This window comes from Lampetra fluviatilis, chromosome 21 (assembly GCF_964198595.1).
Source record: "Lampetra fluviatilis chromosome 21, kcLamFluv1.1, whole genome shotgun sequence".
Classification (NCBI taxonomy): Eukaryota; Metazoa; Chordata; class Hyperoartia; order Petromyzontiformes; family Petromyzontidae; genus Lampetra; species Lampetra fluviatilis.
In genome coordinates this window covers 13,951,495-13,963,864 of record NC_136295.1, presented here as the reverse complement: position 1 = coordinate 13,963,864, position 12,370 = coordinate 13,951,495, and the positions used below count along the sequence as shown (strand labels likewise).

General features: G+C 51.0%; 1 protein-coding gene across 2 annotated transcripts in view; it reads right to left on the bottom strand.

The window, feature by feature from the left end:
• The window catches only part of LOC144938294 (neuropilin-2-like), a 29,872-nt gene extending 19,626 nt beyond the window's left edge, over positions 1-10,246 (bottom strand). For both annotated transcript variants that reach the window (XM_078866184.1, XM_078866185.1), the window contains exons 1-7: positions 9,797-10,246; positions 8,986-9,160; positions 5,476-5,657; positions 4,826-5,068; positions 4,279-4,434; positions 3,375-3,544; positions 2,451-2,606 (exon numbers count right to left, since the gene is read on the bottom strand). In XM_078866184.1, the coding sequence (XP_078722310.1) occupies positions 2,451-2,606; positions 3,375-3,544; positions 4,279-4,434; positions 4,826-5,068; positions 5,476-5,657; positions 8,986-9,160; positions 9,797-9,878 (1,164 nt within the window). In that variant the 5' untranslated portion in view covers positions 9,879-10,246. The remainder of the gene's footprint in view (positions 1-2,450; positions 2,607-3,374; positions 3,545-4,278; positions 4,435-4,825; positions 5,069-5,475; positions 5,658-8,985; positions 9,161-9,796) is intronic.
• Positions 10,247-12,370: the final 2,124 nt, after the last annotated feature.

Sequence of the window (12,370 nt, the reverse complement as noted above, 5' to 3'; positions counted from 1 at the left end):
CCGGGTTACGGGCTGCAGTACCAGCTCTAGCGGTGGTTGGGTGAGCGCTGGTTAGCGCGGAGGCACCGCGAGCAGCGTGCGGTGCCGGCTTCCAGTAAAGGAGCGAGAGGGAGCGTCAGCCAGCCAGGGTTACACTCGGGCATGACACTCTGGCAGACCTGTTGTCACGTGACCGGACGATACTGGAGGGGGGCCACCGGTGGACGGGGGCCGAGGGGCGGTCACGTGGTTCCGAAGGGCTCTCGGGAACATTCGAGAAGGAGCTCGAGAAGCCTGGAAGGTGGGCGGGGCTAGGGGCGGAGCCAGCCCCGGCCCGGGAGCATATAACGAGAGCTCTGTGAGGAGCTCGGGGTTGTTCGTATGTCGGTGTTCGAAGATCTACGTCGGGGAGAAGAAGCCTTTAGCCACGCGGTCCGGGACCCAGCTTGTGGTCCGGGCCGGGATAGCGAAGCGTGTCTAGTTCTGCCGTAGCGTGGCTAGATGGGCATTCGAGACCCGAGCGTAGGTTGTGTTATGTTACGTACTGTTACGTGAATAAATAGTGTTGCTCCCAAGATAACGTCTGCGACTCAGTTGGACTCACTACACATGTGTAGTGGTGATACGCGCTGGGTGTATATGTCGTGTGCCAGCGCGTATGTACGGGTGTGTGTGTGGTGACGCGCGCTGACGGGGAGGAGCAGGCGTCAGTGCGCGGGTGGGGGTAGTGCTGCTGATTGGCTGTGTGCCGGTGACGCGCCCAGAGGGAGTGATCGGGTAGCAGCGCGGTGTGATTGGTCGGAGAGTGGAAACACGCGCTGAGCGGAACCGGATCGTGGGGATAGCGCGTGGGGATTGGGTAACGGAGGAGCGGTGCCGACGTTGAGGTCCGCATCCGCTCCGTCTCCCGGGAAGAAGGGGTATATAAGGTGATGCACAGAGGAGCAAGGGGCAGAAGTGGAACCATCTAAGAATGAAGACGAAGGTGTAGAGATAGAGCCCGGAGAGGAGAGTAATGGAGAGTAGAAGAGAGTAAGGTATAGTGTGTAGCCAGCGAGATAGAACGGTCTACACGAGCTGAGTAATGTATAGTGTGTAGCCAGCGAGATAGAACGGTCTACACGAGCTGAGTAATGTATAGTGTGTAGCCAGCGAGATAGAACGGTCTACACGAGCTGAGTAATGTATAGTGTGTAGCCAGCGAGAGAGAACGGTCTGCACGAGCCGAGTATGCATACGGTGTAGCCAGCGAGAGAGAACGGTCTGCACGAGCCGAGTATGCATACGGTGTAGCCAGCGAGAGAGAGGCAAAGTCTACACGAGGCGAGAGAGGAGAGTGTAGCAGAGGCGCAGAGTCTACACGAGGCGAGAGAGGAGTGTAGCCGAGGCGCGGAGTCTACACGAGGCACAGAGAGCCGGCAGCACAGAATCCTGAGTCAAGAGAAGTGCGGTGTGAAGAAGAGAGGCCACGCGTTGTATTGTTACAAGTCAAGATTTAATAAAAGAAGTGTGTTCCCGTCAAGGAGTTTCCTGCCGTCATTTTCCAATACTTCACATGCATAAAAGGAACAATTGGCCGATCTTAAGGATTCTGCCAGGGAATAAGATTGAACCAATTCCTGAATATAAAGTGGAGTAGGCCCTCGCAAGGTCTTACAACCACTCAACTAAAGACACAGGGAAGCCAATGTAACGATGCAAGAACAGAAGATGAGATGGGTTCTCGCAGCCACGGGGTGCGAGTGATCACCCTGGATGCTGCCAAGGACCACACTCCGCACCCAAAGCAACGAGGCAGTGCAGGTGTCAATCCGTGAAAATACAAATGCGTGTACCAGCCACTCTGCGTCAGAGGATAGAAGAACAGAACGGAGTCGAGCAATTTTTATAAGGTGGACTAAGAGGTCTTCGCGACCTCGTTTGCACGCTAAACCAATTCATTCAAAAGACAGATTTTTTTAAAGGTAGATATATATATTTCTCATGTTAAAATTTTGTTTTTGAAGAATGTATTTTCTATAAATAAATGTGTTGTTCAAGGAACCAGTAACCTTGGTAGCAGCAATAGAAGGGTGATGAGACAACTCGCTGCTGGTAAGCAGTTGACTAGAGTGACTCAGTGAGAGCTGGATTATCAACGACCCTGAATGCTTCATGTTGAATCACATCTGGTGCCATGTGGTGTGCCATGCGGTGTGCTGTGGGGGTGTGCCATGCGGTGTGCCATGCGGTGTGCCGCAGGGTGCGCTACAGGGTGTGCCATGCGGTGTGCCATGCGGTGTGCTTTGGGGGTGTGCCGTGGAGTCTTATGTATGGAGTGTTGCCTAATGTGCCGCAAGGTGTTCCATGCGGTGTGCCTTGTGGTGTGCCGTGGGGGTGTGCCGTGGGGTGTTACGTGTGGAGTGTTGTCTGGTGTGCCCGCAGGGTATGCCGTGCAGTGATGTGACGCGGGGTGGCGTGCCGCTGCGTACCTTCACGGCTCTGCTCCCTCTGAGCACTGTCCAGTCAGCTCCCAAACTGCTGACCTCCAGTCGAAAGGAGCTGACAAAGTAGCCAATCTGTGATTCATGCGACACGGCCCCCTGTGTAGCCACGCCACTCAACAGCTTCAATGACCCCAGATCCACCTGTAACGACAGTGCAAGGTTAAATGTCAGTGCAGTAAACTCTCCGTTCAGCGGGCGACTTGGGAGTAGGGATTTTTGCGTTACAAATGTCTAGAGCAAACAACATCACAGTTTCACTTTTCACTACGAAATCAAGGGAGCAGCCACAGCAATGGTGAGCACACCTGGATTTAAATCCAGGGGTTGCCAACTTGATCTCAAGGGAGCAAGTTTCTCAAATCCCCCCCTCTGCCATCTCTTCCAAGACGTGTGGTCAGCATAGAAGAGTAGAGCAAACACTCTCTAGAGCTCGATCGAGTGGAGGCCCTTCCAGCAGCGTTGGCATGAGTGAGCAATTGCAGGGCTACACCTTTACTTTTTAACTGTGGAACAAGGGCAATTGTTTCATGCAGTGACTAAGGCTACCGTGCCAGTTGTACATTCACATTTGCCACGCTCAGGCTTCAACAATTGCCCAAGCTCTGTGGTTATAGACTGAGATGTTTGGCCGTCTCCATTAATGAATGTTCCTACATGTGGGAAGAAACCGGAGACCCTGGAGAAAACCAACATGTTCGAGGGGGGTAATATTCAATCTTCGTAAAGACAGAAAGGAATCCGCATGCTTTACTGCCGTGAACTGGAAAGCCAGGAGATGGCAACCCCGACACCCTTGGGTTGGGAGTTTCAATAATTTGTGTGATTCACCACCCCTCGTTGAAGCAGACGTCGCATTCGAGCGCGCATAGATGAGCCACGGCAGAACCCGCATTGCGCACCCCCTCGCACCTGTATCCACTCCCGCGGATCATCTCTGCTGGGCGTCCACCCATTGATGGGGTTGTGCAGGCGAGCCTGCCAAGGCTGCCACATTCTGCTGCTGTGCGTCGAGGAGGCTACGATGCGGTCGACCTCCACCTTGCCCGACTCCATGCCCAGCGGCTGGTTACACTGCACGGCTGAACAGAGCGGACAGGGACGCCCTCATCAGCTGCGCGATCGGCAGGGCAGCGAACGTGTAAATGCCGGGTGGCTCAGCGCTAGAGCGAGCAGCTCACAATTGGAATGTTGAAGGGTCAAACCCTGGTTGGGGTTGACTCAGCCCATGGTCCCTCAAGTGTGGATAAAATCACTACCACTTTGTGGGGAAGTCAACAGTGGTTGCCCTCAAGAGAGATTCATCCCTTCAATAGGTATGTGGAATTTCCACCACTAGCTCAGGGCTGTAAACGGGAGATGAGCACTGCCTCAGTGCTCACTTATTTGAGCAGGAAATCACTGACATGGACTTATGCAATTCTCATAGCCAGGAGATGTATACCAACACAGAGCAATTCTGGATGAGAAGTGCAAGCTCGGTGACATTTTCTGATGTTGTTGATATCATCAGCATGGACTGTGCAAATTATTACAAAGCAGTTGAGGGTCACCAGCAAATTCAGCTTGCTTGAAAGAACGATGAGGTTATGCACTCCCAGAAGGCTGTGTAAAAATACTTTAATATTAATGTGGAGGAACAGATGTGTAAAGGGAGAATATTGTCTGCATATTTATATTGCTACTTATATTATCCACAACGATGCTAAAGATAATTTGAGAATTGTATTGTTCCAATGGCAGCAACAGTCAATAATAAAGCTGAAACGAACGAGCATTGAAACGCAACATACTGCTCCACACTTGTGACACTCACACTCGATGATACGCCGCGGGATGACCCGGTATGTCGCCCAAAACCCGTCAAGTGCGATCCCTCCGTCGGTGTAGAAGGAGAGAGACAGGATTCCCGAGAAGGCCCGCACTTCGCCAGGAGACATTGCTCCACAGAACCGGCCCAGCAGGGGGCCCCCTACACACAGCCACGCACACGAGGAGGTCACCCACCCTCAGCCAGTACTGCACATGACAAGCATTCACTCAAGTGAAGAGTGAGTTGGCACTGTTCAACATGAGAACAGGAGTCAAAATTATTTTGGGTAAATAAGTATTAAGGCAGTGCTCATCTCCTGTGTACTGCCCTGAGCCATTGGCAGACATTCCGCATTCATATGGCTGGGACAAGTCCATCCATAGAACCACTGTAGACTTCCCCACAGAGAGAATCTCATCTGAGACAAATGCTATGCCACCGCTCCCCACACACATAGACAAAGTTCCATCTGTAGCTTTGACAGACTTGTTGGGGCACGTGCAGTTAGCAAGCACCAAAAACAAAGACATGCACGCAGACAGACACCCACCACGTGGGGGCCCATCCCAGATCTCCAGGCGATCGTAGCGACACTCCGTGGCATCCACTGGTATCCCAGCCGTGCCAGGCTGGTCTCCCTCCAGCAGGAATGTGTGGAACTTCAGAACGATCTCAGAGCGAGGCACGGAGGCCTTGATGATGTAGGTGCACTCCAGATTGTGCTTGTAGGGCTCAGGGAAGCCCGGAGACTGCAACGAGCCATTAGGAGCTGTGAACGTGTGCGAGCATTCATCTGCGAAAAAGGAAAGACAACGGGCAAACGGATGTGACTGTTTTTTTTAACACAGTTGCTGAGCAAATTCCCAATGCCAAGTGGCCAGCAGCAAACAGCACTGTCGAAGTTACCAGTGAGCTGAAACAACAATTCGCGCAATAAATGTTGGTATACCTGTCAATTAGATTTTTTTGGCTGTGCCAGGTGATGGAGGGTCTTAACAATACAAATTTAGTCAGATCAATGTCACCTAACCCATGAATTAATTATGGATCAAGATTTAAAAGACATTTCTTGAACTGTGCAAAGTTTATTAGAAGAGCTTTTGGGAAAAGAGACGATAGGAAGAAATTCCCAAATCGAGCAGGTATTAAAACTGTCCGTGGTGTCTGCGTGTGGGCATGAGGGCTTGTGTCATGCCCCACCTGTCGCCTGTATCTCGAATCTCAGTGAGAAGCCAGCGCCCTGGGTGGAATAATCCGACTGGAAGTGGATGTAGAGCACCGGGCCCGAGGAGGCGAGCGCCGAGGGGGGGATGTTCCCGCAGAACTTGCCCAGAACTTCTGCGTTGGGGTCTCGCCCGTCCCGGACCTCCACGTAGTCAAACCTAGAGGACAACGTGCGATGCCAGGGCTTTGTGGATGGAAAGGCCATGGAGCTGGGATTTCAGTTCACGCAGACAACTCAAACACGGGTAGGCCGAGTGCCAGTTCGGCGTGGATCGACGTAAAAAATTGAGTTAATCAGCAGTGTCGGCAGCAGTTTATCCTGCAGATGCTCGCAGTAACATCAACGGCAATCATTTTCTCACATCGTCTTTGAGTATTTCACCTGAATAATCCTGGAGATGGAACCTCTCATTTACAAGGGTGTCCAGGGTGTCGATTGAAACACGCACAGCATATGTGGAATGACGTGTACACAAACATTTTAAATCTATTACTTTTGTAGCAAGTATTTACACATTCAATATCACGTCCCGTCAAACATGTAAATAATCATGAATAACACTATGTAACACAATATTTGTTCCTGTGACAAGGACACAAAAGCAACGTTTGTGGGGAATAATATCAATTTTCTATACTTTTTAGGAATAATCAATTAGGTAATAACACTTATTACCCAGGAACAAAAATGTTTTGTTCGTTACACAGTGTAATTAAATGGTTTGCAACACCGGTTTGTACAGAACGTGCTTCTCCAGCTCTAAGTGTTTGAGTGTCCATAGATCGTTCCACACTGAAGCAGCTCCATCCGTGTCTGAGTGAGAGTTTTGCCTGTTTGCATATCTGTCAAGTCATACGGTTTACCCTATTCTTGTACGGGGAAATGTAGTGTTTAGGTCCATACGAACAAACGGTTCAATACGGGCAACATTTTTTTGCCTATTTGTTTGTGTTTCTCCCTTGCGTTGGGACTTTGTAGGATGAACGTTGATATTTATAAGGGCATGTGGTGACCAATGAGGTATGCATTGGTTTGTAATAAGGTGGATAAGGAGTTGACAGGGATGTTTGGGTTTTTACTCCAGGGACAGTGACACTGTAATGGTTTTGGGACTGGTTCACAGAGTTTCCATTGAAGTAAAACAGTAGCGGTCGAGTGAAGTACAGCGACCGGGGCATTTAAACGCAGCGGTCCCACGTCTAGACACACTGAACACACGTCTAGACACCGAACACACGTCTAGACACCGAACACACGTCTAGACACACTGAACACACGTCTAGACACTGAACACTCGTCTAGACACTGAACACACGTCTAGACACTGAACACACGTCTAGACACTGAACACACGTCTAGACACTGAACACACGTCTAGACACTGAACACACGTCTAGACATTGAACACTCGTCTAGACACTGAACACACGTCAGACATTGAACACTCGTCTAGACACTGAACACATGTCTAGACACTGAACACTCGTCTAGACACTGAACACACGTCTAGACACTGAACACACGTCTAGACACTGAACACTCGTCTAGACACTGAACACACGTCTAGACACTGAACACTCGTCTAGACACTGAACACACGTCTAGACACTGAACACTCGTCTAGACACTGAACACTCGCCTAGACACTGAACACACGTCTAGATACTGAACACTCGACTAGACACTGAACACTCGTCTAGACACTGAATACTCGTCTAGACACTGAACACACGTCTAGACACTGAACACTCGTCTAAACACTGAACACACGTCTAGACACTGAACACTCGTCTAGACACTGAACACACGTCTAGACACTGAACACACGTCTAGACACTGAACACTCGTCTAGACACTGAACACACGTCTAGACACTGAACACTCGTCTAGACACTGAACACTCGTCTAGACACTGAACACTCGTCTAGACACTGAACACACGTCTAGACACTGAACACTCGCCTAGACACTGAACACTCGTCTAGACACTGAACACACGTCTAGACACTGAACACTCGTCTAGACACTGAACACACGTCTAGACACTGAACACACGTCTAGACACTGAACACTCGTCTAGACACTGAACACTCGTCTAGACACTGAACACTCGTCTAGACACTGAACACACGTCTAGACACTGAACACTCGTCTAGACACTGAACACACGTCTAGACACTGAACACTCGTCTAGACACTGAACACACGTCTAGACACTGAACACTCGTCTAGACACTGAACACACGTCTAGACACTGAACACTCGTCTAGACACTGAACACACGTCTAGACACTGAACACACGTCTAGACACTGAACACTCGTCTACACACTGAACGCCCAGTAGCTGGCGGTTTCACCGACGCACAAAACACCTCCAGCTCGGAGTGCGACAGTAATTTCCGTACTCGCAATGAGATGGGGGGCAGCATGCGGCAAAGCGTGCACCACCAATTCCATCGCCAACCGGAAGCCAACGTAAACTGATCCACACGCGTCTCGTTGTGCAGAACGCAAGAGACGAAGGAAAACGATTGTCAGCTCATACCCTCCCCGAAGGCGTGAATGATTCTATGATTGTGTTGTGCTTGGCATAGATTTGTGTCGTACTAGCAGAGGTGGGACAAAGTCATTGTTATGCAAGTCCAAGTCGAGTCGCAAGTCATCAAATTCATGACTCGAGTCTGACTCGAGTCCAAGTCACATGACTCGAGTCCACACCTCTGCGTACTAGGATCCGTCTCTAACAAGGAAAGAGTCATTGCCCATACACATCTGGCAGTTCACCAGACTTGGTTCAAGAAAGCCTGAATTGCTGATGAGACAATGTCAAAACCAGTCGAGTTTGCTTGTCTTCTATATATATAAAAAAGGGAAATTTGTGATAATTTGTGTCTGTTCAAAATGTTTAGCGTACTTCCCGACATGCAACAAACTTGAAATTTGCCATGTGGGTACTTTCCAGACTGTACACCATGCAAAAATTAGAAAAATACACTTTAGTATTTTGGGGGGGGGGGGGGGCGCAATAATGCTTATATTTTGCACGGCAAGTGAGCTGTGACGTCACATCTGTCATGTGACCCGTGTGCGGAAGCGTAACGGAGTGTGCCTGCTGATCGCGGCTAAAGTGAAATACAAATGTGTTGCAGGTCTAAGGCGTTCTTCACGCTGCATTGCTGCTTTATTATTTGAGTCGTTTACTGCCGGGCGTGGTGAATCCAAGTCCCAATAGTCCGTGTGGCTGACAGGATGTATACAAATAATACAAATATGGCGAGGCGAGGCGAGGTGTCTGCTCATGTTCGTTTCTGTTAAGGTAAGCAAAGCATATGCCGCACGTGCACATCGAAATAAAGAATTGGTCAAACATCCCCTTGCAGCGCCCTCTTCTAAAAACTCTTTGCACTCAGTTCAGCCTCCATTGTCAACCACTCGGCTTCACCTTAGTTCACAGGCGCGGCAAGTTGTCATGATGGACACCTACCGACATTCCGAAGTCTTCTCCACATCAAAGTGCGGGTTGAAGGTGACTGAAATGCGCTGGCCGCGCTCCGGGGCCTGCAGCTCCCAGCGGCACACCAAGTGTGGCGGGTAGTCCCTGGGGTATCCGGGGGACATGATGTACCCCGGGGTGGCGGCTGACAGCTTGCCCCCACAAGCTGCGGGCGGCACATCAAGCCTCAGCCATCTCCACATCACAGCAATTCAGATACAATACAAGTCTCTGGATGTATGTCCACATAACGCGCACGTACCAATTGGTATGTGACGTGGCTAGAACGCATCCAATCCAGAGTTCTAGGACTACATCTACTGCACTACATTGTGGATGGACACCGCTAATTCTGGATGGACCCAAACAGCGCTCGTCTTGCACACCACATGGGCACGAGACATTCAGAATGGACAAATACCGCCCCCCCCCCCTTAAAGCCTTCACAGCCTGTTAGGGCAGTCACGAGGGGGTGGGTGGCCAGCACCACGCCTGGCCGCCTTTGTCTCCCCAGTGGCGATGTTTACACACCGCACCAGCTACTCGTTTAGTTGTGAGTCGAAATCTAACTCGGCTCATCGGGTTCATAGCGCTGTGCGCCACCGCTCCCGGCTGCGGGTGGTACCAACAACACGGCCGCGTGAAGAGCTCCGTGGCACGAGGTGGGCGCTGCAGGTGGGGGGCAGGTGGGGGGCGCTGCAAGTGGGGGCAGAGTCGGTGGCTCCGTGACAGCCACGGCTGGGCTGGAGGACACCGCCTCGTGCCCCCCCCCCCCCCACTGCCACCGAGCCCCTGTTCTCACCTTCATCCTCCGTGGCCACGACAGCAGAAAAAGCGACCGCCACCATCGCGGTCGCCAGAAGCCTCCGAAGCCTCGCGGCCATCCCCAGCGCCCCCGCCAACGCGGCACGGACTTGTCGGGCCACGCAGAAGACGTCGGTAACGGTCCCCAAAGGTCCCTGGACAGAAGCCCTCGGCGCAGAGCGCGCGGAAAGCGCAGCCCCCCCCCCCCCTGTGTCTGGCGCGGGGGGCCGAGACAGTCCCAGTTACAGGGAGCTGGCAGGGTGGGTCCCAGTAACAGGGAGCTGGCAGGGGGGGTCCCAGTTACAAGGAGCTGGCAGGGGGGGTCCCAGTTACAGGGAGCTGGGAGGGGGGGTCCTAGCAGATGGCGCAGCTTGCAGCGTGGAGCTGACGGGGCCTCCAGGCGAGACAGCCCAACTCTCCCAAACCTCTCCCAGCTCCTTTGACGAAAACTCAGAGGCGAATTCGCTCTTCCCCAGAGCGAAGCGATGGGAGGGGAGGCGGGGCTGGAGGAAGTGGATGGTGACGATTGCACAAGACCTGTGGCATCACCACCACCACCCGCCGCGTGAGGCCACCACACGCACGCGGGCACACGTACACAGCTCCGCATATACACACACTGACACACACAGATAGCTCCACTCACAGCTCCACACGCGGCTCCACACACACACACGCAGCTCCACTCTCACAGCCACGAAGTGGTGGGGCATTTGTGCCGGGCGAGGTGCACTTTGATGCTACGTGAAATGTTGAAGTCACCAACTCCACTCCGTTTCATCGCTGTGAGCTTCGCTCCTCCGCCCTCCCCTTGTTGTTGGAGGGCGACTGCCTAAAACTGCTTAGGGGCGTTCTCGACAGTGCCGGATTATCCTCGTACCAAAAGAAGTAGCTACGGGCCCCGCACTTTCAAGGGCCACGCGCTAAATGCTTTCAAGCTATCAATTCCGGTTAAGTGATTCTGCGCTTTCTCTATTACTATAGTACGATACTGCCTTCAACTTTTATTAACGATTGGGTGTTTAATGTTTGTCTATTATCTGGGTGTATAGGAAATGAAAAAATACAAGTACTTTACGATGCAAGTTAAACATGTGTTTTCATATTAGTTTTTTTAGGGCCCCTTTATAACATATGCTACAGGCCCCGCACTCGTTCTCGAACCTCCTCCACAGAGGCCAATCTTGACACCGCTGGTACCAGTAATCGGCAAGGCCTCTCAGCTCTACATTCTCCTGTACCACATCAGTCCATCTCTTCTCTAGCATATGCCTCGTCCGTGTAGCCCCCATATCCGGCCAAACAAAAGCTGTTTGGACGTGTGGTGGCTGGACATGCAGGTTACACGACCCAGCCAACGCAGCCTCACCTGCCAGAGGAGCTCACTGATGGGGCAGTGTCCATATTTTTCATGGATATGAGCTCCACACACATTCAGCTCTGGATAAACCCAGAATGAGATGGTAGGCAGGCTGGGCTAAATGTTTTAAATTGGCACGGATGTTCCTTTAAAGGGGTCCACGTTTCACAAGTGTAGTGACTGTGATTGTCACTGTGTGGTGCCGGGCTTACGAAGCCACGGCGGATAATGTGTTGGCATTACGTGCCAGAGGCGTAGCTAGGGGGGGCAGGGGGGTACATATGTCCCCGGGCGCCAAGGTAAAGGGGCGCCAAAATGAGGCTTACAATGTTACATTATAACTTATTGCGGCGGGCGCGGCAGCCTGAAACTACTGCACAAATCTACACCTCAACCTAAAAGTTGATATATCCCGCCTACATGTCATGTAATTACATTTTGGTACGCGCGCCTATTAAGAACTTACATGGAAGAACGTCCCAAACAACAGACAGGTGCAGTCTTTCAGCCTTAGTCACTGGCCTGTTTTTTGGTGGCAGAAACTACGACGGCCTGAAACACACTGGAGTGCACGATCAGAAGCTGTTAAAGCTATCTATGAAGAACTGGATGAACTAGTAGGGCTGCTAGACAAATTATCGGAGGACATAACTTTGACGCCTGAGACCAGAAGTGATGCAGAACAGTTACAGGCATGCATATTACATTTTAACTTGATAGTTTTACTACATTTTTGGAACGTCATTCTTGGAAAAATTGATCGTGTTCAGAAGCGCTTACAGGATCCTACTATGAATTTCACGGAAGCAGCAACTGATCTTGAATCTTTGGAGCATGAATTTGTCAAGCTTCATGATGATTTGAGCCAAGTTGCTGTAGAAAACGCCAAAACAAGATGCACAGCCTGGGGGATCGATGTGGACAGAAGAATTAGGCGACGTCGGAAGATGCTAGGAGAACTGGCAAGAGATGCAGGACTTTCAGCAGAAGAAGAAATTGTGCACGTTATGAAGAGCGTATTTTATCGACTTCAACAGGAGATGTCAACACGGTTTTTACGACTAAAAGACCTGAACACAAAATTTGGATTTCTGCTGGACGTCAAAACTCTTCTATCTGACACAGATGTCGTTGCAATTCGTCCAAATTGCACAGATTTTGTAAATTTCTATGACACCGACATCAATGGCCACGAACTTTTCACAGAAATTG